The 22850-nt window shown below is 42.9% G+C and overlaps 1 protein-coding gene across 7 annotated transcripts in view; it reads left to right on the forward strand.

Annotated features, from left to right (window-relative positions):
* NARS2 (asparaginyl-tRNA synthetase 2, mitochondrial) overlaps positions 1–22850 on the forward strand; it is a 49142-nt gene that overhangs the window by 17998 nt on the left and 8294 nt on the right. For 4 of the 7 annotated variants that reach the window (XM_068181677.1, XM_068181679.1, XM_068181682.1 and 1 more), the window contains 5 exons: positions 11292–11424; positions 17790–17888; positions 18312–18349; positions 20110–20176; positions 21586–21798. In XM_068181677.1, the coding sequence (XP_068037778.1) occupies positions 11292–11424; positions 17790–17888; positions 18312–18349; positions 20110–20176; positions 21586–21798 (550 nt within the window). The remainder of the gene's footprint in view (positions 1–11291; positions 11425–17789; positions 17889–18311; positions 18350–20109; positions 20177–21585; positions 21799–22850) is intronic. The other 3 variants (XM_068181678.1, XM_068181680.1, XM_068181681.1) reach the window with 3 other exon arrangements.

Here is a 22850-nt window from a genome sequence, read left to right on the forward strand (position 1 = left end):
GTGCATTGTCCAGGGCTCAGGGCTCTGTTTCATGGCAGGGTTGCTTGGGATGCTATTCCTGATCACAGGAGAGAGCAGTGAGCCATTTATAGTTGGTGAGTTTTTTTCTTTGAGGAAAAGTGGGAAGAGAGATGTTCCTGCGTTTATTGACCATCTGCTGTGCTGTGTACGCTTGTTATTGAAGGCAAGGTCAGAGGAGTTCATCTTGTCTCTCAGTGTGACACAAATGGCCTACTTGGCACAACTTCTCGTTTCATTGTGCCTCATCTTAGCAGTGACTACATCTAGGCTGTCTGCTCAGCGTGTCTGAATCATTGTCAGCTGCTGTAAATCCATGGACTTTTTAAGGTCTCCAGAAAAGTCCTTATTCAGTAATACAGCTCTCCCCTTCAGTCTCCTCAATCTCCGATGAGTCAGTAACCAGTGTGTGGGGCTGTCTGTGTCCTGATATCTGCTTTGAAATGTCATTGGTTTGCTGTGAAGTTCATGTGGTATTTCCTTGCCCCCCGATCCTCTGGTGAGGACAAAGGCCCCCTTGGGAACCTGAACTGGGTTGGAGGGTCTGTGACACCTGAAGATGATTCAGAAGCGTACTGGAGACAGCCAAAGCCATTTGTTGTCAAGAAGTACAGCTCACTGGCTGCAGTATTTTTTTTTTTTTTTTTTTTTTTTTTTTATTATTTTCCTTTCCCACAGGCTGGACCTGCTCCTCTCTTTTCAGCACCTCTTGTTAATAGTTTAACATCAGTGTTTTCCCGTGCACCACATTTCATTCCAGGCCCTGTATGTTCTGCCTTTTGAATCATGAGCTTAAATAAAACTACTTTTACTTAAACTTTTGGGAGCTATCCCCTCCCTAAATGGCAGCATAAGTTACTCATCATTCCTTGCCCTCTTCAGCCTTGTTTCTTTTCTCTCTTATCAGGCCTTCACTAGGTTTCTCCTCTCTTGTTCATCTCACATTGTCTTGAAGTTCTCTGCAAATGGGTAAAAGGTCGAGGGGCAACCTAATAGCAGCCTGTTAGCACCTGCAAGGTGGCTCTCCAAAGACAGGCCCACTCCTTGCAGTGGTGAATGACAGGAGGACAAGAAGCAGTGGGGATAAGTTGAGAAAAGTGAAGTCCTCAGTGGACATAGCGGGGAAGATAATGGAGATATCAGTCAAGCATTGAAAAAGATTGACAAGAGAAACAGTGTGCTCTTCATCAGAAACACAGCTAAGTGGAGCCTTGAGCTGGTCTGACCTTCTTGCTGACCCTACTTTGAACTGAAGACTGAGCCAATGACCTCCTGAGGTCCCTTCCAGCCCAAGTAATTTTCTTCTTCTAAGTTTTTTTTTCTTGCCTTTATCCTCATTATCCTCTCCACCTATTTCAGGCACAATACCATCTTGATGAAGATGGTATCTTTCTAGCTCAATTTCACTTCAACATCCCCAGGACTTGTTTTTTCCTGCTAACTTAAAATCTCAGCCTTTCATTCAGACTTCTGCCTGCTAACACCTACTTATCAAACTTGGCTTAGATGCAGCATAATTAATCCCTCTCTCCTCAAGCACATCCCCTTGATTGCTAAACCATCATCTATTCTGCTGCTCTTCTGCCTAATCCAGATGTTCTCTGCAATCCTACAACTGGTTTTGCAGGTTGCAGAGAGCATCTAAAAAGCATTTCAGTCATCCAGACTATTTTGGCTGTGTCTGCCTGAGTTTGTAGAGAGCTGAGCACAGTGAATTTCCTGTTGTTTGCAGAAGGTACTAAAATCACACTGATTTCCCTCCTAAAATGCCAGTACTTCAGTGTTTTTCAAAGCATGGAGGTTGGCGAATGAGAGAGAGCTGTCATTTTGATGTTCAAGAAAACACTGCAGAGCTCAAAAGAGATGTGTTTGAGGCTGCCTTCAATAAAAGAGGCTTCATTCTCAGCAGTCTGGCAACACACGCTCTTAAAATTTGATTCCAGAATTACTTGCTAATGATGAAACAGATTACATTGTCTTTAAACAAATATTTGCTGTACACTGTACAATTTTAAATTCTTCTGAATGCAGCTGCAGGAATGATGTCCAGTTCTATAACATTCCTGTTGCTAAGAAGTAACAAAAATACATGTAATTATTTATCTTGGATGTCGGAAAAAAAATTTCTGACATTTCTTGCACAACATTTGTTTGAGTCTGAGTCATAATGCAGACTCTTATAATTAGTGCACTAACTTCCATTAATTAGGCTGACACTTAATTGGATCTATAAAAAGCAACCGTGACATGTCTGGTTTTAATCAATTACTGCATACTTCAGTCTGGTTCATGACTGCTGCAGTGATTGTTAATGACTTGGATTACTGGGAGGCCAAATACAAGAACTCTGTAGGTACAACAGTGGGTCTAGAGCTGCTTGGCTAGTTGGAGCTTTGGATATCCTGTTGGTCCTTTTTTCCTCTCCACCTTTTAGGGAGGGTAAGCAGGTAATGTGCTTGCAAGCATGGTGAGTGTGTGCTGAGTTTAGCTGCAGTTCCTGGGATCCTCACAAGGAGGGCTGAATGCAGTCCCAGCAGTCTTGGACTGTGTGCTCTTTGTGTTATGTCCTTGCTGTAAAAATCAAGTGCAGGTAGCAAGAAAATAACCAGTTTTATGCTCAACTGGTGAAACTGGTCCTCAGCTGAAATTCTTGGTCCTCATTTTGCAAGTAAGCTAAGTTGAGCCAGTATGCTTCTGTCTTGAATCCATTGCATAGTCCCTTTTCCTTCTCGGAATACCTCGTCATCCCTATTCCAGTCAGTGATAGGGTGCTGTAGGATATGTGTCAGGAGAATGTGTGTGGGGCCCAGCAGCTGCATTTCATCCATGTACCGTGGCAACACTGTGAGAGCTGCAGGGGCTTAAGAAGCTGTGGCTTTGTGAGTGACAGTACTGGCTGTCACAACCCTCTGCCCACATGTTCCTGTGCCATAGTAGCCACATTCGTGGTGACTCCTGGAAACTTATTTTACTTTGTACTTGAAGCAAGCAAGAAGCCTGTGGGCAGCTCAGCTGACCATCAGTGGCAAAACAACACCTTGGTAAGCCTGATAGCTTAGGGGAGCATGAACCTGTCTTGTGTCCAGGCTGTAGCTCCTGCTTCTCAAGCAATCTCTGTGCCTCAGGAGATGACTCCAGGATGAGATGTTAAGTCAGGCAGCTTCATTCCTTCTCAGGGTCTCAGTGTCTCTGTATGTCGGGATGACCCCAAGATTGTAAAAGTCCTTGTTTCCTAGCCCGTGCAGCCAAAGAAGGAGTCGGAATGCGTTGGATCAGCTTCCCAAGGTTGTTTATTTTTCCTTATCTATGACATTCTTTTTCTGACCTACTGAGCTCTGTCTAGCAAGGAGGCCGTGGCATTCTGCGTGTCGCCTCAGGCGGTGTTTACATTTTATATCAGAAGTTACATATAGTCTGTTTACAATATCGTGCCAATACCTATCATCTGTGTTGGACAGTGTGTCTCTACCTTAAACCAATAGAAAAGTGTCACCATCACACCAAGACATGGAGGACAAGAAGGAGAAGAAGGCTAGGACACGCCCAAATCCCTCCATCTTGTACCTGTGAATCACATTCTACAACCCCAAAATTCAACTTTTTCACCCTGTGTCAATTCACCTATCACGCTACTCAAATCCTTGTGGCTTGTAATTCCTCATACAGAGTTGGCAACCTTTCCCACGGGCTAAAATTGAAGCCACAGGTGTTTTTGACTTTGTGCCAAGGTCTCTGAGCCCCCTGCCAGGGTCTCGAGGCAGCCAGGGCAGCCAGAGGGATGTCCTGGACTCCAACAATTCCTATTTGCTCCCACAGCTTTCCTTGAAATGGATGCACTAATCCATTAGCACATGCCCTGAAGTTCTTTGATTTGCTGCCATTGTACTAAAGTAGAATAGACTATAGATATGTGTTGTAGTCAGCTGAAACATTTTGCATTTTATATGGATTTTAGTAATTTTTGGATACAGTTGCTTACTTTGTGTAGTTACTGTAGAATTTGAGGCTTTGGAGGTTTTAAGTAGTTACACCCAAACTTTGGAATGCGGCCTGAACCATGACTCCCTTTGTTCAGTAATGCACCCACTGATACTTTTTCATGTTGTGATTGATACTTGCAGAGTTCATAAAACCAATGTCCATCTGAAAAATGAAAAAAATTAAAATTAATTATCCTCTTCCTGGCTCTTATAATGCAATTTTTAAAGAAAATGGGTTTTTTCCACTTTGAAAGGAAAAAGATTGAACCCAGTTGTTCCCTCCCAACATGTTGGTAATGTATTTTAATGCCTTAGAGCAGGAGTCAATGGGATGGTAAAATTTGAAAAACATCTTAGCTACCTGTTTTATTTAAACCTTTGGAATATTTTGTATCGCTCCTTTGTAGAATATCTCTGTTAGCTAGAGCACGGGAAATGATTATTTGAGCAAATCCTTAACTACTCTGGTGGCTTTCATCAACCCAGCTTGAGTTTTCATTGCTATTTGGTCATTTTATTGACTTTAAGTAGAAACAATAATATCAAAATTAGGACAAAGCAAGACTCCACTGACAATAAAGTACAACACTGTTGCATAGAAGGGTAGAGGACCCAGGCCAATGAGGTCTTTGAGCCTGGAGCAGACGACTTCTGTGGTTCTGAGTAACTCTTAATGTCCTTTGTCTCAGTTTTCCTGTGTTCTCCTGCCTTCTGTAGACTAACAATCCAGTGTCTAGCTCTGCTGTGAGGTTTAATAAACTTCTGGGTGCTTTGCCAGATAATTAGGGTATGTGGGTCACTTTGTTGTTAATTACTCAAGTGTGCCTGGATCATATTCAGGCAGAGGGGAATGATGTGGGACGGATCCTTGTCCCATCTTCTGTTTTGTGCCACTGAAGCCGGAGCAGAGACTGTGGCAAGGGGAGAGCAAGTCCTGGAGTGTGGCAGGAGGGTGCTGTGCACATGTGACCTCCTGGGCATTGTGGATCGCTTTGGAGGTTGCAGTGAGAGAAGCTGCTGCATTACTTCAGTCTGACTGGCTGCAGGGGGAAGTTGGCACTTCCCAGTCCCTGTCTGGGAACTTAGACAGCTTTCTTTTTTTTTTTTTTTTTAATTTATGTATTTATTTTTGGCTGCTTACAAAAGGAAGTACAGTCCCATCTTGTCGCAGCATGAGCTGAAACCTCAGCACTCAGCACAGCAGCTCTGCTGCCCAGGCCTAAGCCTCACATACTGCTACCAAAGTCCTTGTCAAGATGCAGCTTTTCTCATCTGCATTTCCCCAGAGGGTAAGCAGAAATGGCCTGTGAGGAGTCTTTAAAAACTCATTTTTCTGGGTAAAATTCAGTCCCTTCTGTTGCCTTTTCAACAGAAATGTGCATTTTCATTGGGCAGAATCCAAACCACCAGACAATAGTAATGGGAATATTATTTTTAACTGAGGTTAAAACCCAGATATTTCTATCCAACTCTGACATGTATTTTTTAACTTAGTCTAGCCAGCTCAAAGATTTAAAATATTCTGCCTCTTGTCAGCTCTGCTGGGCATGTGTACCTTGCTATCATCATTAGGAGCCCTGGACTTCCAGCTCCTCCAAAAACTAGACCTGGGAAACATTGGGCTGATATTTTGAATGGTTGCCTGTGTGTGTGATTTTGTGTACAGGGCCAGAACATCTTTCAAAATACAAATTTCAGCATCCCTGAACATTCCCATTCATGTTCAGGTCAAGCACTGCAACTAACTGGTGCATCCTGGCAGCTGAGCAAAGTCACCTGCTTAATTCAGTAGAGCAGGCAGGTCCTCCATGCTCAAAATGAATATGGTCATGCTAGAACAGAGTGGAATTAAATCAGATGGCTCACTTTATTAACTTCTTCACTTCCTAAGAGAAAGGACAATGGGTAGATAAACTCCTTGGCTTCAGGGTCACCTTGCTGAAGGTTTCTCCTCCTCTGCTGATATCGTGTGTTGTTTTGTATTTGGGTTAGAAGTTATTTTTTCTAGATTTTCTTGCAATCTAGATTTTAATCTGAATATGGAAGGGAGGGGTTGGTGCATTATGATGCAGGGGAACACACTGTGTTGAAGGGTTACGTGCTGCATTCATTTTGCATAGCTAAAAGTGAGATTTGGCGTAAGTCACTGTTCAGCTTAACTCATCCCTGCAGATCTTGCCAGAGTAATCAATATATTTTTGTTTACATAGGTATGTGTTGTATTTTGGGGTGACAGCAAGGGCACCGTAAAAATGAATTGTTCCTCCTCTGCCATGTCAGTAGTGTATTTTTATGGCTTACAGTAGAAATCACTGGGGTGATGAAGTTTTGAGAAACATCTTTGCTCCCTGTGTGTACTGGTGTGGTTTAGTGCTTAGCCCTGAGTCACAGGAACCCGCTTCTGCCTCCAGCTGTGTCACTACTGTGTGGTGTGACCTTGGCATTGGTTGTAAGCTGACTGTGCAGGGATTGCATCTTCTTGATTAATAGCCTTGTTCAGAGTTATATGCCCTTGGTTCGACAGCACAAATAAGTCTTTATTACCTCGGGAGCAGCGTGGAGTCCTGGCTCAGAAAAGGAGCACAATCCATTCCTGGCTTGGGAACCATCAGCACAATTAATTCTATTTGGATTGCACCATAAAAGTTGCCAGTAAGGCAGAGATGCTGTGGCCTACAAACATTGCATGAGTTTAATTAAAAGAATGATTTGAAGCAGCTTTGGGTACGGATACTTATTACTTCTCTATTGGTTCTTCTCACTTCCTCTATAATGAGATGTCAGTGAACTCAAACGAAATGAGCTTTCATTCTGCATGGCAGAAAGCTCCCAAAGGTGACTGCTTCTGGAGACTGTTTTAGTAGTGTGTGAAATAAAGGTGAAAGGGAGACGTTTCTCCCTTCCTGGCTGTTCATAGGGCAGAGGACACAAGTGTGGCCTGTGCAGCAGTGAGCCTCCCCCATCCGTGCAGAGGATGGCTGTGTCCCAGCAACACTTCCAGGTACTGCTTTGGTGTCCAAAGGGACTCCTGGGAGCCTGTAGTAAAAGTGGCTGGGCCCTTCACTGGGCTGGGGTGAGAAAGCTCAGCGTTTTGCAGGATGGGGCCCTGGCTTTTGATGCATTTCAGTGTGTTGGAAGGAATACTGTGGGTATTCTCTTGGCCTCCACATTAAGCTCTCAAATTTTCCCAGAGAACTGGGCAAAGCAAAATACAGTCACAGAAAGGGAGCAATTAATTAAGCAGCTCTGTGCCTTCTTGTGGTGTCGACCCCGGCAGCGCCTATGAACGGCATAAATGCTCTCAGGCTTGCTGTCCAGAGCTCTGATCTGGGCAAAACTGCCTGCAAAAGGACTCATTTCAAAGCCTCTCTTGTATTCTTTGGTAGCACGTACAAGGAGAGTGTTACAGACATTACTGCTCTGCCTGTAATGGCTAAGGAAAAAGGCTCAACAGATCAGTGAGCTTTTTTTTCCTCTCCTGTGTGTATGCTTTTGTTGGAGATGAGGAATTAGCACTACTGCTTTTTTTTTTAAGACCCTTGAGTGCCCACAAACCAAACTGACCTAGGCACTTTTGGAGACTTAGACAGAATTTTCAAGTTATTTTTAAACACTGAAAGTCTTGCAGAGGTCTGGGAATGTTAAATGACTGATTATTTGCATCATAGAGCGTAAGAGTCACAGCCCTGCACTGAGGCTCCATTGTGCTAGGTGCTGAATGCACACAGAACAAAATGACTGGGTTTGCTCTCAGAACCATGAAATCAAGGCTGAGTCAACTCCCATCCCTTTTTTCTGATACATCTGTAGATGCTCAGTGTGATACAGCAGTGTATCAAATCACAGATAAGTTTTTAATAGCAGATGAAGTACAAATAAAGACTTGATTTGTATAGTGGGCATTTGCTTAACATTGTGAATGGCAGGGCACATTAAACAGTATATAAATGCCTGGATGGAAAATAATTGTTCATGCACGGAGCTGATAACAGTACTGTGTGTACTTTTAGCTGTGTTTCTCTGTTATGTCCAGGCCTCTGGTCAGTGCTGCATTGCTGTTACCAGATGACTTGCATTTACTGTGTTCCTTTGATCGCTTTGCCAGCGTGACATCTAGCTAGTTTCCCTTGCCAGGGTCCCAGGATCCTGGGGAAGTTCTCACAGTTACTCGTATCTGTCTTTTCCCTTCAGAGTTAGCCTGAGAAATGAATGATTCCTCCCCTCCCTGCAGATGGGGGTTTATTTGATGGGGAGGGGGGCTAGGAGTGAGTGTTGTTTTTCCCTTTTTTGAAGGGTCAGACAAATTCAGCCCCACACCAGTGATGTTAGGTTCTACAGACTATCACAAAGCCCTTACACTTACTGTCACCTTGGGGTAGTCCATAGAGTCGCAGTGCTAATGGTTTGTTTTGTAAACATAAGGGGTTCTGTGAACAAGTGCCTAGAGCTGAGGAAAGACAGAAATTGGTTCCTGTGGGAGTTGTTCTGCACTTGCCCTCCCCAAAAGCTGTCTTGGGCATAGAGAGGCTTTATTCTTGCAGTACAGTATTGATCTGTGACTATGAAGTGTTTGACCATGGCTGACATCTTGGAGCAATAAGAGGGTGGGGGGTTTTATTTCTGATTGCTTTTAGGTATCTTGCAGGCAGCAAGCCCCTTGGAAGATGAGTAACTAGTCATCATGCTGGGGCTGCTGATCAGTAGGAAGTAAGTGCAGTTCAAAGTGCTCTTAGTAGCCTGGGTTGCTGGAGACAATCCTGCCACCGTAACCTACAGTAACTGAAGTGTCAGTGCCTGCGCGTGGACAGCCGCTGAGAAATGTCTCTCCCTGAAGCCAGGCTGTTGCTCTGTGGGAAAGGATCTCATGCTAGCCAGCTAGTGTCACACTTTAGTTTTCAGTGTTACTTTGAGGCCTTCATGTCAGTGAGACATTAGAGACCTGCACATCATACTGAGCAGACCTGAGTGAGTAGTTACAGTAACTGTAAGCTTTTCACAATATTTTCATCTCGTGTCTGATCCTGGCTCAGTCACAAACTGAACTTGCACCTAAACAAATTTATTTAGGAAAAATTATTTCTTTAACTGAAGGGCCTCAAATTGAAATATTTTAGCAAAACTGTGAAACATGGGGGCAGGTAGAACAAGAGCCTGCCTCTAACTCCTGTTTCCCACTGCAGGCCAACCTCCACAACCTGACAAACAAAAGTTTTTGACCAGTTCTGCCTTAAACATAAAATGATTTTGACTGCATGACTCACTGTTTTGTATTTGTTGTTTGTATTGCTATAGCAGTGGAGGCTCTTAAAGTTTGGATCCAAGACCTTGTTATGCCAGGTGCTGTTTAGGAGCATGGGAAAAAAAACAAACCAAAAAGGCCATGTGAGGAAGAACTTGAGTTTCTGTATAACTCAAGACAACAGGTGGCTACAGATGGGGGATCACAAGGAACTGATGAAATAATAGTGAATGACCTGTGCAGTGAGTAATAGTCTTGGTACATCACTTATCTAAACATTGCTGAGGTTTTGTAGATGCTACAGCAAAGGGCAGTTTGAAGGAGAATGATGGAGTAACGGAAGTGTACAGTAACATCTCAGCAAGTGAGAAGGGCAGCAGAGGGAAAAGTGGCATGCTGAAAATGATGCTTGAAGGAAGATGTTTGCTGCAAAATCTAGTTAGTTGGTTGCAGATGCTGGGGTCATATATAAGGGAGTGCAGGTACAAGAGCAAAGTGGAGAGAGAAAGTGTGTTTTTTGGAGGAGGGAAAGCAGAGCCATGGGGCAAAGAAACCTAGGCAGGCTATGTCTTCAGAGTCTTGACCTGAAGCTTCTGGTGTGTTTACTACTAGCAACTCGAGGAAAAAGAAAGTGCTCTTTCTTTGGATCATAACCTTTAACCAACATGTGACATGAGGGAACAGACGAGTGAAGCAGAATGCGTGTGTTCCTTTATTTGTAGCACAGATGTCTCCATAAGGGGCGAAGGAAAAATGCTGCTTTTTGTAGTGTTGTTTATTTAAACTTCAGTTTAACAAAATTAGCCTATTCAAAAACTTCAGTGAACATCCTTTTTAAGTTGAAAGCTTGCAGAGCAAGATGCAAGTCAAATGCCAGCTCCAGCAATTAGCACGCATCCTTTCATGAGTGTCAAACCATGCTTAATCTCTACTGATCGGGTTCTTTTTCTCCTACATGCTGTCTGCAGCTAAAAATAACATCAAGTTAAAGACGTACCAAAGTTAGCAGTTGCCCAGTTCATGGTTTTTCTGAAGCAGCTTGCTGTCTTCTCCAATCATGGTTTTCTTCCCATGCAACATGAGAGGAAACACAGATGTCATGGCATGTATTTGGGAAGTTCTCACTGGCTTGAGGGCGTCCAGGAGCTCAAGTGCTCAGAGATCACAGTGTAGAAGGTATTGCTTGGAGTGCAGCTTCCCACATAAAATCAAAACTTTTGAAGGTGTGTTGGTGTTTGATAGGGAGGTTTCTCACAAAGGAAGTGGAAACACAGCATGACATGGCTGCAGAACAAGAGAGGATGGATTTAAATAGCCACCCAGAAGGTGGCTGGAGAAGTGCCTGGAGAAACGGCTTCATAATAGCAAACGCATTGGTTGCTTCAGCATTAAATATTCTCCCTGATGTGTTCCCTGCAGTAGGGAGCCCTTTCAGCTGAACCATTTTTAGCTGTGTGGAAGAGCCCAGTTCTTTATCTCCATGGCTCTCTGAGCAATGAACTTCTGTCTTGCCACTAGAGGGGGACTGCACGCCATACACCTCCCATCCTGCTGGGCTGCACTGGCCACCCCTCAGTGCCCACCAGCCCAGCAACTCCAGCAGCACAGCCCAGTCTGCTGTGGTGAGCACTGGGATCTCACAGCACCTGTGAAGGTAAGGCATTGCAACCAAAGAAGTGTAAAGGCAAGTGGATGAGGATAGCATGATTGGTATCGTATCTGCATGTTTCTCTAGTTATCCAGTTCTGCAGAATGTTGAGTTCTATTCCTACAAAGTTACAAAAAGTGTCCTGAGCACAACTTGTGTTCAGAGAAAGCTGAATATTGTGTGTGTGCAATGTCTCTGAGTCACAAGGTGTGAATAACTCCTCTCCACGCCTGGATGAAGGAACATAACAGCAGCTTATTCAGCAGTGCCATTGCTGAAATGGCAGTGTTAACGATGAAATTGAAACATGATTGTTTCTAGATGCTGGGAGAAAAGCGAGGGCTTTAGGTGTAACAGACCCAGTTGTGTGCTGGACCTAACCTGCCTGTTCCCTGCTGCCTTGCAGGGCTTTTACTCACGTGTTCACCTTTGGCCCAACGTTCCGAGCGGAAAACTCGCAGAGTCGCCGGCACCTGGCAGAGTTCTACATGGTGGAGGCTGAGCTGTCCTTCACTGAAAACCTTCAGGACATCATGCAGGTGGGCACTCCAGATGTCTATGCAGGACCGGTGCCAGAGTTTCTTCCTCCCGTGCTCCCTGCCCTCAGCTGAGGTCACAGCTCCTCTCACCCTATGTGAACCAAGTAGAGGTTGCACAGGTATTTCCCAAGGAGGAGGGTTTGCTTGGCAGAGGTGAGGCCATGGAGAGGATTTGGAAGGGAAGATATAGTTGCACACAGCTCTCATCTGAATGGGAAGCTCCACAGTTGCTGTATTGCCAGGGAATGTAAATGTACTTGACTAGTGCTAATGAGTGGCACTCTCCCTTTCACAAGGTTCAGCACCTTTCCACTGAGTGAGCAGTGTTTAAGCAGTGTGCTCTGTAAAGGCCTCCTTGAAATCTGCATTGAAATCTGAAGAAAAAACAACATTTTCTGGCATGCAATGTTCACTGTGGCTTTAGCAGAAGACTGGAGGAAATCCTTAGTCAGCTGGCTTTTCATTTTTCAGGACTGACCTCTCAGTAGCAGGTTAACCACATGATGGATGCCTATACACCTTACTAGTCTCAGCATAAGCCATCTTATACCCAGTAGGACTAGTATGTAAACCTCGACACGCACTCTCATTTATCAGATAAACTCTATGGAAAGTGATTGAAAAATAACCTTATAAAGAAAAATACCTGAGGCACTGGCTGCAGATTTATAAAATAACATCCAGGTGGTGGTTTCTTCAGCATGGGTCATAAACAGTGCTGAACCAGCACTGAGAGCACAGCTGGCTTGCTCTGTATGCTGCTTCTGAATCTGGGATGTCTGTATGGCACTGGGCTGTGTGGACTGATCCATTGGGAGTCTGTGCTCCATCATGAATAGCATCCTGCTCTTTTGTCTCTCCTTTTCTCCTGAGCTTTGTGTATTTTTAGAGCACAGCCCATATATATATGTACACACCTTAATTCCTGAGCCCCCTTGTTTCTCTGGGTAATCAGCAGTCAATTAAAATCTTCACTACTTTTATCTAGTATAATAAGCAAAGTCATCTGTTAAGTGGTGTTTGAGCCCTTCGACACAGAATCAAGATACTTGTGCAGAAAACCCTAATTTTCTGGGTTTTGAAGTATAGACAGCCAGTTCAGACAATTCAGAGAATTAGATTTGAGAACTGTTCTGGAATTTGTATGGCTTTTATTAGTGGGGAAAGGAGGAACTTTCCCTTTCAATTTTGCCTTTGTTGTTGCTAAGTATCTTGTGAAGTCTCAGCTTGTGCTCTCTTTAAATCTTCCAAAAGTCTTTGACAAGCACCTTTCCCTATAACAGAAAGTCTTCTAGTAGCCATTATTTTGCATCCCTCATAGTGAGTTTGTATTGCAACAGGCTTAATATTGTCGTGTTCTTAGTTGGGGAAGTGGAGTTCCCACTTTGTTTATTTTTAAACCATTAGGCAATCTCTCTTAGAACAAAACAAGCCAAAAAAATCAGCAGAAAACCCTGCTAGTTGCTCTGAAGCCTAAGTGTCTCTCCTGGGGTAACTGACTTAAGTTCAGTGTTCTCTTATGTATCTGCCCATCAGGTATTTTGTCTGTTTGTTGTCATCTGCAAGTTCTTTATTAAGTGAAAAACGCCCAGTTGAAAGCCTTCAGGGCTCTTGGCCAGGTTATTATCTGAACTTTGTCCTCACATAAGGAGCTGGATTGTTAAAAATTTATTTTTAAAATTGCTATTGGACATTTGGACTAAGAAGCTCTCACTTGAGCAAGTTACTGTGCTGGGAATGCTTAGCTTCTTCAGGGACATCTTGAAGTATTTGCTTATACACCATTAAAGAGTCTTGCTACAAAGATGTGCATGTTTACCATTCACTGGTGAGGCTTGAGATCTTTCAGCCAAAGCTCTAAAAGAAACATAGTTTTCATTATGAAATAAAAGGAAAAAAGGAGATTTAATAACCAAGCTACATGTATTTGAGAACAAAGGGCCTGAAGTCTTAGAGCAGTGGCCTTTTTTCCCCACTGTAATTGCACAGAGTAGTTCTCAGTTATTCCTAAATTAGTAGCACAGTTCTTGTGAAGTCTCATGTGTCTTAATCATGCAATCTAAACTTCTGTTCTGTGCCAAAATGTGTTTTAGTGCTACAAAGAAGCTTTGACTCTCACAGTGCTGGTTTCACAATACTTTCTGTGGAAAGTCCCGTGTGCTCAGTGCAGTACTTGACGCTGCATGACTGGGTGATAGTATTTCTGCTTTAGTGTGCAGGTACATGTAAGAGTGTCTAAGGAGGGACCTCTTTTTGTAAGTCAAGTCAAGAAGTTGGGCCAGGTTGCCGCAAGGCACTTCTCCAAAATGGATGAGAAAGAGAAGAATTTAGGAGAAGGTCAGATAGACAGAAGAAGAGGTCCAGTTGCGGAAGTGTCTGGATTCCCTAGAGCCATCAGCCCACCAGTGTCTGAATTGGTGGTCCAATGTCTCCAGTTTTGTTTGTTCTCTGAGATGCCTGTTATCACTCTCTGCCTCTCTCTTCAATGCTGTGTCATGTAGTTGTATTTGTAGGCCATTATCTTCTATTTTTCATTCCAATTTATCAGCAGTGCAGTATATTTAAAGGATCCCACTTCACTCATGACACTAATGGAGTCTCAAAGAGGCCATATGATACAGTCATTATTGAATTTCATCAAAAGCACATACAAAGCCATGCTAAAAAAAGACATTATTTAGGCTATAAAGTTGGGAAATGCAAGAAGGAAGTTTTCCTGAGGGCATTGTCAGGAGTTTATGCATAGTGTTAGTCTTCCTTAACAAGATTATATCCTTGCACTGTTGTCTCTTTAAGGGATGGAGAATAGTTCTCTTTCAGATGGGGCATACAATTTAACACTAAGTATTTGAGCTGTGTCCTGAGGGCAGGAGTATTGTCTTCCACTGGTTATGTACTTCATCAAAATTAATTTGCTGTCATTACAGCCTAGTGACATGGAGCATTATTACCTCCATTTTACAGAGGGGAGTTCAGGCATGAAATGAAGTCAGGTACCAATTCTGGGTGTCAGCTTTAGAGAGCTTGGATCTAAAACATGTATGTGGTTTGATTTCCAGACTAGTTTTCACTCAGCATTCTGTCTTCATTACCAAGTCTGAGGCACTTGGGCAGTTCTGACTGCAGCCTTGAGGGAGCAAACACTGGTAATCACATAGGCAGGGTTAGTTCTAAGAGTTTTGCTCAACACTCTTTTGGGACATTGGGCTATCTGCAGGACTGTAGGTTCCTTGTCTGAAGTGGCATCCAGTTGCCATAGCTCAGGCTTGTTCTCTTCCCTAACTTTTATCAGCATTCAGCTTCAATGGCCAGTGGAGCAGTGGTCTGGCAGACAAGTCTCTCTCCTTGCACAGCAACAGCATCTCTCCAAAATGGGGCTTGAGCTGTTTGTTGTATTGCTGAGAGAGGAGATTTTATGACCAAGATCAGATGTGACTCCTCCCCTCTGTGGGTATGTGCACACGTAGAGTGGGTATGAGCAAGGTTGGAGGCAACAACAGTGGTCCACTGGTCAGTGATTCATGTGTGAGGAGCCTGTGATCTACACTGCATCCACATGCATGGCCCAGGTAAATGCATACATAAAAATCCTACTGGCAGGTCAGGTGATTTTTCTTATGTAATCTTTCTTATGTAATAAAGATGATGATTTGAACCTTTCTTGGAGTGGACAGCGCCTTCAATTGCTGCTGCTGACTTTTACTGCTGTTTTATTGATTATTTGCTCTGTTTCAACTCTGGTCATAATTTTATTTGGGAAGAGGATAAATTGCAGTGTCAAAAGATCCAGGGTAAAATTAAGCAATACCCTTGGGAGCTGCTTCTAATCAAAATTGAACTGTTAACCATTAAACAACAGAGCAACATTGGGAAAGGCCAGTGTTGATACTGCTGAAGTTTCAAATGTGAAAATCAAAAGAGAAAGGCTAAAAGGATTGATGGAGGAGAGAAAGCTTTAACTGCTGTCCTCCTTGCTTGCTCCCCTACCAACACAGTTTCCACACCATCATTGTGAAGCAACCACATCATTGGGCTTTTGGGACATCCAGAATCCCACCTCTGAGATGAGCTACTTGCTGTGATTCCAGTGCCTTTTTTCCCTGTTTAAGTCTCCTGTCAAACATGTTTTTTCAGACTATGTTCAAACCAATCACTTCACCTATATCTCATACTTATGTGTTCCCTTAAACCAGGAAGCCAGTGATTACACTTCTCCACTTATTTTTCCTATAGCCTAGTTTGCAGTCCTTCATTATGCCATCTGCTTAAAGACATAAATTCCCAGTTTGAGATTTTTTTTCCTCCTTTTTTTTTTTTTTTATCTACTGTTTGTGCCTAATACTTGTTTGGTATAAATAAGAGCAGTGAGGAGGCCAGTGTATGACCCACGTGTCTGTCTTTTTTGCCAGGATAAAACCTCAGTCTCAAACCTGGAAATATTTCTCAGATTGTTTTTCCCATACCACCCACATCTTTTTTCCACAAGAGGAAGCTGCTTATGTTGAATGCTGTGGGAACCTAATTGTTACTTTATCGCACAGTGAGGAAAAAAGTGCTAATTAAACAACATGCCTTTCCAAAACCAGATGATACTTTCATTTTCTAGAAAGAGGAAGCTTAATGTAAAATCCCTTCGTCTCTGCCTGGTGAAACCAGATGAATTGCTAAGAACTTTTCTAATTTCATTTGCATAAGCCTTTTTCTAGCTACTTTGAAGAAAGTTCAAAGCTGACTGTTTGGTTATTTGCCACTCAGCAGCAGGAATGCTGGCTTTTCATTTCCTCCGTGTTTGAGTACCAGGAGGCATAAAACTGTTCATCTGCATATGATAATGTTGTTCCCTTATTTGCATCCTCCCTTTTTTTAAAAGGAGAGCCCAGGTTGATGCAGGAGTCTTGAGTCTGAGTTTGGCTCAGAGGAGTCCAAATGGACTGCTTTACCAGCTCCACTAGGCTGGTGGGATGCAGAGGTTGTTCACCAGCACAGAGCAATGCTTCAGCAGGTGTGAAGGATGTTCATCTAAACACAAGTTTGTACAACATGCCTGAAATCTCATCTTGGCTATGGCAGCAGCCCAGCTGCTTTGTTTCTGTGCCTTGCGTTCCTCTTACCCTGTAAGGTCTGGTTCCTTGTGGGAAGGAACTGTTTCTTCTCGAGATCTGCTGACCTTTCCACAGATTCATCTTTCCCAGTCACAGGCTTTGTGGTGTCTAGGGGCTGCCGCTCACCTAGATATCATTAGTGGAAACTTCAGTTCTCTCAACTCTGCAATTAATGAAGCAGTTGTTACACTCACAAACAAACAAACAAAAACAAGAAAAAAACCAAAAACTCACAACCAACCAGGAATGTGCTTTGAGATGTTCTTTGCAGGAAAAACCTTGTCCCTTCCCAGGCTGAGATGACATTCAACCCCAGCTGCATTGCTCTGTTTTTACAAAGAAAATGAGAATAGGAGGGTGATTCTGAATAAGAGGTGGGATGGTCAATTGATACCACAGGTGTCAACTACCTGCTTTGTGCTGGTGTAGGACTACAGGAAGCCATGGGAACTCTTAGTCTGCACAACAGCAAGTGTCTTGGATGGTCTGCTTTGCTTAACCAAAAGAAAAAGTGACTCTTAAAATGGGTTGATGAAAATGCAGCATCCCATGTGGGGGCTTTTAATGGCATTTTAATTTCTTAATGAGTGAAGCCCGTTTTACTGGATAAGTATATCCAAATTGGATGATAATGTCATTTAGTTAATCCACATTAGTTTAGGGAAATGGAACCACATCTTTTTAGTTTCTCAAACATCCCTGCATTGATGTGTCCTTTGCTTTAGCTCTCTACTCATCTTGTACATGTTCACTTTGCCCTTACTGCAGAGTCTCTCCAGCTGAGAACTGTTTGATGGGCTTGCTCTACACACTGCATGTTAATTCTCTTTCCTTCAGTTTTGCCTTTTGTAACAACAAAGCATAAATCCAGAATTGTTTATTAAAGGACAGATGCCTCACTAAGAATTCATCTGAGACTGGACCCACAAATGGTTCTAAATTGTCTGTGGCTAGCCAGGGTTGCTGCTTGAATATTTTGGCTGTGATTTTTTTTCACTGGACATACCTGACTGAAGATACTGACTCCATCAGCCAACATTGAAGCCCTAAACCCATAGCAAAAATAAAGGTTCCAGTCTTCTTCAGCTACTAAGCAAACCTGCTAATTAGGAGCATTAGTGAGGTGTTTCCCTCTTATGCAGTCTGGCCATGCAGAAGGACAGAAAGTCCTGTACTCTTTGGCTGATGTGTACCATGTTTCATTTATAGTCTGGGACACCTAAGCAATGTTTATTTTTCATGAATTCCTTTTTTCTCTATTAGGTTATGGAAGATCTTTTCAAGACAGTGACAAGCACTGTGCTCTCCAAATGTCCTTGTGATGTTGAGCTTTTTCATAAATACATAGCTCCTGCACAGAAGGTAATGCATGTGACAGGAAAGAACTGCAGTCCTGTCATGTGTTTTGGGGGTTCTTGGCTATAGGAAGACTTAATTTTTTTTCAATTTTTTTTTACTGTGTTGTCCGGTGTTAAGAAACTGTGTAAAGCTAAATATCGGCTTGAGCTTAAGTGATTGTTCAAGCCAACAGAGAGAGGACACACAGCTTTCTGTAGCAGGTATGGTAGAACTGTAGTTGTCACTTTGTCTGGTAGCCTCTGAATCATCAGCTTCAATAATTGGGTACCCTTTTAGCACTGAATGGCCAGGAGTGGATTTTGACCTGTATCTAGATCAGAATGCAGTCCTACAAATTAAAATATAGAGGGAGGTCACTTTCCTGAATTTGTCTTTGAGCCTTAAAGGGTAGCATTACATGTTTATGTTTTTCTTCTTTTGACCAAGGGCAGGTTGGAACAAATACTGAAGCACAAATTTATGATGTAAGTACTATTTCAAAATGATCTTGCAGAGGGCTTTTGGGGAAAGAGTTTCCTATGTTCTTTTTCTTTCACAACTCAATGTCTTCTGGGTTAGCATAATGCCTCCAAAAGAGCATGAGCTGCAGTTTTCTTTTACTGTTTGTCAAGTATGCCCTTTCAGCTCTGCATGAGACTGACTCCTGAATCTGCTAGTCTTTGGCTTTTGCTCCCCTGGACAAGATCCTCAAATGTATTCTCCTTCCAGCATGTGCCTGCATAGTGGTTGCTCATGGTCCTGCTTGGTTTTGGCTTTGATGCTGTGCTTTCATTCCCAATTTCACTCAAGTGGCTATCTTTTTATGAAAGTGTTTTATGATATTTAAGAATCCCAATTGAATTTCTATTCCCATTGGTTGTGTAGCTCATAATCCCAGTTCTCCTTGTGCTAAAAAGCTGAAAGGTTTGGTTTCACTGGCCCCTGAGGGTCCCACCTCCTCCCCACTCCTGCTTGTCTCTTCAAATGGTGGAACTCTCCACTAATCCCACAGAACATTGTAGGGCTGCTCGTCCCAGCACTGGTTATTTTGTTAAGCAGCTACAGCCACACCTGGGCAACAGGATCATGAAGGATCCCTTTGCCTCTGCCTGCAGGAGCACCATGGGAGTCCTCAGTGAAGTCACCATCTCCCCATTTCAGTCCTCTCTTTGCACATAACTGATAGTCCTGAAAGGACAAAATTGTGCTGAGCTTCTCCCATGCTCCAAGGGAAAGGAGAGAGACACAGATAATCTCTTTCTCCCTCTCTGTCTCTCTCTCTGTCAGCTGCTGGCAGATCTGGGGCATTCCTGGCTTACACACATTGGTTACATGTGTTGAACCTGTGCCAGTGATATACCTCATTTGGTCTGTGGCCTTGCATAACCCAAACATGTGGAGCAATATATTCCTTCTTGAGGTATTTCCTCCAGAAGCCTTCCTGTTTAAGTGAAACCTTGTAATGGGTTGTAAAGAGCTGGTGCTTCTTAGGGAATTTGGTTTTTAATTGGATTAGCCAGTGATACAAAGATGAAATTATTGTAATAATGTTATTCTTTTCTTCTCTCTGTCCACAACATTTGGCTTGGTATGTGGAAAACTTGGCTGCCACGTTATCTTCCATTGAGTCTTGATTTCCAGTTACCAAACCTGGAGTATTGTTCACTGCACTTTTTCTCTTTGCTTTGCCATGATGCTGTTCTTTTGTGCTGGTGGAAATTGGTGGAGAATCTGCTCTCAAATCTTCCAGTGAAGCAGAGAGAAACATTACTGCATGTAAATCTCATAGTTTTTGCAAAGTAAAGTGGAAACATTTGAGCTACAAGCCCTTTGCACCCTGGGCTGTTATTTTTGCCTAACACACCCTGGACTACAGCTATGTTGTTGTAACTATGCTGATGAGGACGTATTGTTTTCTTTTAAAAAAATCCACCCATTTCTATGAAGCAATTCCCTGCAGAGCTCACTTCTGACTAAAATGCAATATTGCAATAATGCAGAAGTGTTGAGAGCTTAGCAATTCCTGCACTGCATGTAGCTGAAGCACCGGAAAACATAGGATTCTTGCCATATTAAATGCTTTTTGGTTTCTGTCCAAAGAAGCATTGCTAGGAAGTTTGACATTACACACAAGTTGGCATGGTGGTGGGGAAATGCTTCCTTAATTTTCCAGCATGGCACGTAGCCAGAAAACTTTGTTGTTCCTTTCATAGTTATCTTAAAGACTTTTTTCTTCCTCTTGCAGAATTTCCTACAGTGAAGCAGTGGAAATTTTGAAGCAAGCTCCTCAAACTTTCACTTTCAAGCCAGAGGTAGGTCATTGCCAGCTAGTTTGTCCCTGTGCAGAGCCTGAACTTTGTAGAATCTCCTTTCTCTCTGTCTCTCTCTCTTTCTCTCTCTCTGATGCCACGATAGTTGTTACTTTGCACAGATTTTCTGCTTCCTGGGATGTTTTGTTTGCTGGGTTGTAAATCCAGAGGTTGAAATGGGAGCAATACAAGGAGAGTGAGATGTGTAGCAGGAGAACATGTAACACTTGCAGGGAAGGAAGTGATGAGATTGCAGTTGAAGGACCAAGGCTTTAGCAAAGGCACTTCTCTTTCCTGAATGTGAGTAGTGCTGAGAGTGTTGCAGATTCAGTAGCAATCATCTAAAGAGTTGCTGTAATAGTTCTCAAAAAAAGGGAAGACAAGATGATAGTACCGAAAGTTTGACAAGAATTAATAAACCAATACCATATGAAAATGCCATGTAATCTCGATGTAGGTAAAGGGAATCCCTTGTCGTTCCAAAGCATAGCTGTTGACCGGGAAAAAGAGTAACATGCTAGTCTTTCTAAAGCTATGAGATTATGGTTTTCTAAAAATCATATTTTGCCCAATTTCAAACACACACCCACTGCAGTATGGGACAGCATTTATGATGGTACTCATCTTATGGCTATATTGTTTAATCGTTATCTCATTATGATACTTCAAGGAAGATAACACTGACTGAAGCCACCCTCATAGCCAGCTGGGTAACTGTCTCATCTCTGTGCAAAAGTGGGTGTAGAACCTCAAATCTTTTCTCTGTACTACCTGGATCTGAGACAGCAAACTTGGGATATTTTAGTATGAAGAGAGTCTGGGGGAGGTCTGTTCCCCTCTTCCCCTTCCATTCCCCCGATATTCTTTGCATGTCCTGTAAATGGACTTGGGGTCTCAAGTCAAAAGCCACAGGATTTATAACATCCCTGGAAAAAGTGAAGGGCATTGCAAATGTCCATGGTTTCTAATAACAAAGAATTGGTTAACAGGGTGCTAGGTTTTCTTAAGTGAGAATTAATGTAGCATGTAACAGGACACAGCAGGGAAGAGAGTAATTAGCCTAGGAAAGCTGCTTTCTATACACCAGAGATAATACTGAAATAAGGCTGGTTTGCTGGTTCAAGTAAGCTGGATTTGGTGAGGTGCCTGTTTTCCTTCAGATATGCAGCGTGTAGTTTGGGGTTTTTGGGGTTGGGAATTTTTTTGCTTGTTTTAGGTTTTCTGATTTGATACCAGATACCTTGGGCTTGATGCAAGGACAATCTGGCCCTGTTCTGTTAACTTAAGTCATATTATTTTACGTGCTTTGCTCTGCCTGAAAACTTGTGAAACTGTCAACTTCCCAGTAACCTGTATGAGAAGTTGCTTTGCTTGGTTTCATGTTATTCAAAGCAGCACATCTCTCTGAGCAAGGATTTTGCTGGGTCTCTTGCCATGGGCAAAAGGCACTTAAGCAGATTCCCAGGCCCCTTTTGCTGTCTTTACAGTGGGGCTGTGACCTCCAAACAGAACATGAGAAGTACCTGGTGAAGCACTGTGGGGAGGTTCCTGTGTTTGTGGTTAACTACCCATACGACCTCAAACCTTTCTACATGCGGGACAATGAAGATGGACCTCAACACACAGTGAGTCCATGGGTCACACCTCCACCACTTTCTTGTCTAGGAACATGTCTTGGCCTTCTGATAGATATTGTCTGCTGGGCCTGCCCTCAAGAATTTCAAGATAAGATGTAACCACCAGGTGATCCTGTCCATTTTTTTCCTGTTGTAGAAGAAAATACCCAAAGTGGAAACAACAGGAGGAGGAAGATTCGGGGGGTGGGACAGTGTTAACTTTTTGCTTAATTGCCTTAAGACAAGTTTGCCATAGTTTATTTCTTTTCCTGGTAAACTTCTGTACTGTTAAGTGAAAGGCGTAGAATTGGATGGCTCCAACTAGTCTGTGATTCTCTTGCCATCCAAATGTAGCATCCATGCAATGCTCGAATAGCAGATGGGCAGAAGAAATCTTTATCAAGTCTCATGCCTTGAAATTGTGATTTCTCAACTGAATTGAGACAACCTGAAGCATTGCTTCTGCTAAAAAGAGCAACAACACCACCACCAACTGTGTCTTCAGTGGCTTTGATGCTAGCAACATTTCAGCTATGGGATAAGAAAAATAACTCTAGAAGACAAACCAGAGAAGATAGACAGTGCAAACCTAACAGCCTAAGTGGTAACACTTGAATCTGGCACATAAGTGCCATTGCTACCATATCCATTAGAACTGGTTATAGGAATGGGAATAGATAGGGCTGAACACAAGCAACAGCATCAGAGCAGGGAATCAGGTCTTCAGAAAGCTTGCCCATATGTCTTTGCTGTCTTCTGAGCTGCTGTTGGGTTCTTTATAACCCCCCACAGGTTGTCAGCAGAGTAACTTGGTGGGTTTCAGTTCAAACCACTTGCAGTAGATGTCCTCAGTCTGAGACATCACTGCTGTCATTTAGGTTTTCTGTAAATTTCTGATGTTTATCCTTGTAAAATTTCCTCCCAGCCTTCTCCTGTCAACAAAAGACTTTTCAAGTATGTGCAAATCCTTACCTAGTGTCCTGCACTCTGGAAATATTAGAGTAGGGTTTTACAAAAAAACATCAGTGTTAACTTCTTCTGCTAATCACTGTGTGGCTATA

This window comes from Anomalospiza imberbis, chromosome 2 (genome assembly GCF_031753505.1).
Source record: "Anomalospiza imberbis isolate Cuckoo-Finch-1a 21T00152 chromosome 2, ASM3175350v1, whole genome shotgun sequence".
In the NCBI taxonomy this organism is placed as follows: domain Eukaryota; kingdom Metazoa; phylum Chordata; class Aves; order Passeriformes; family Viduidae; genus Anomalospiza; species Anomalospiza imberbis.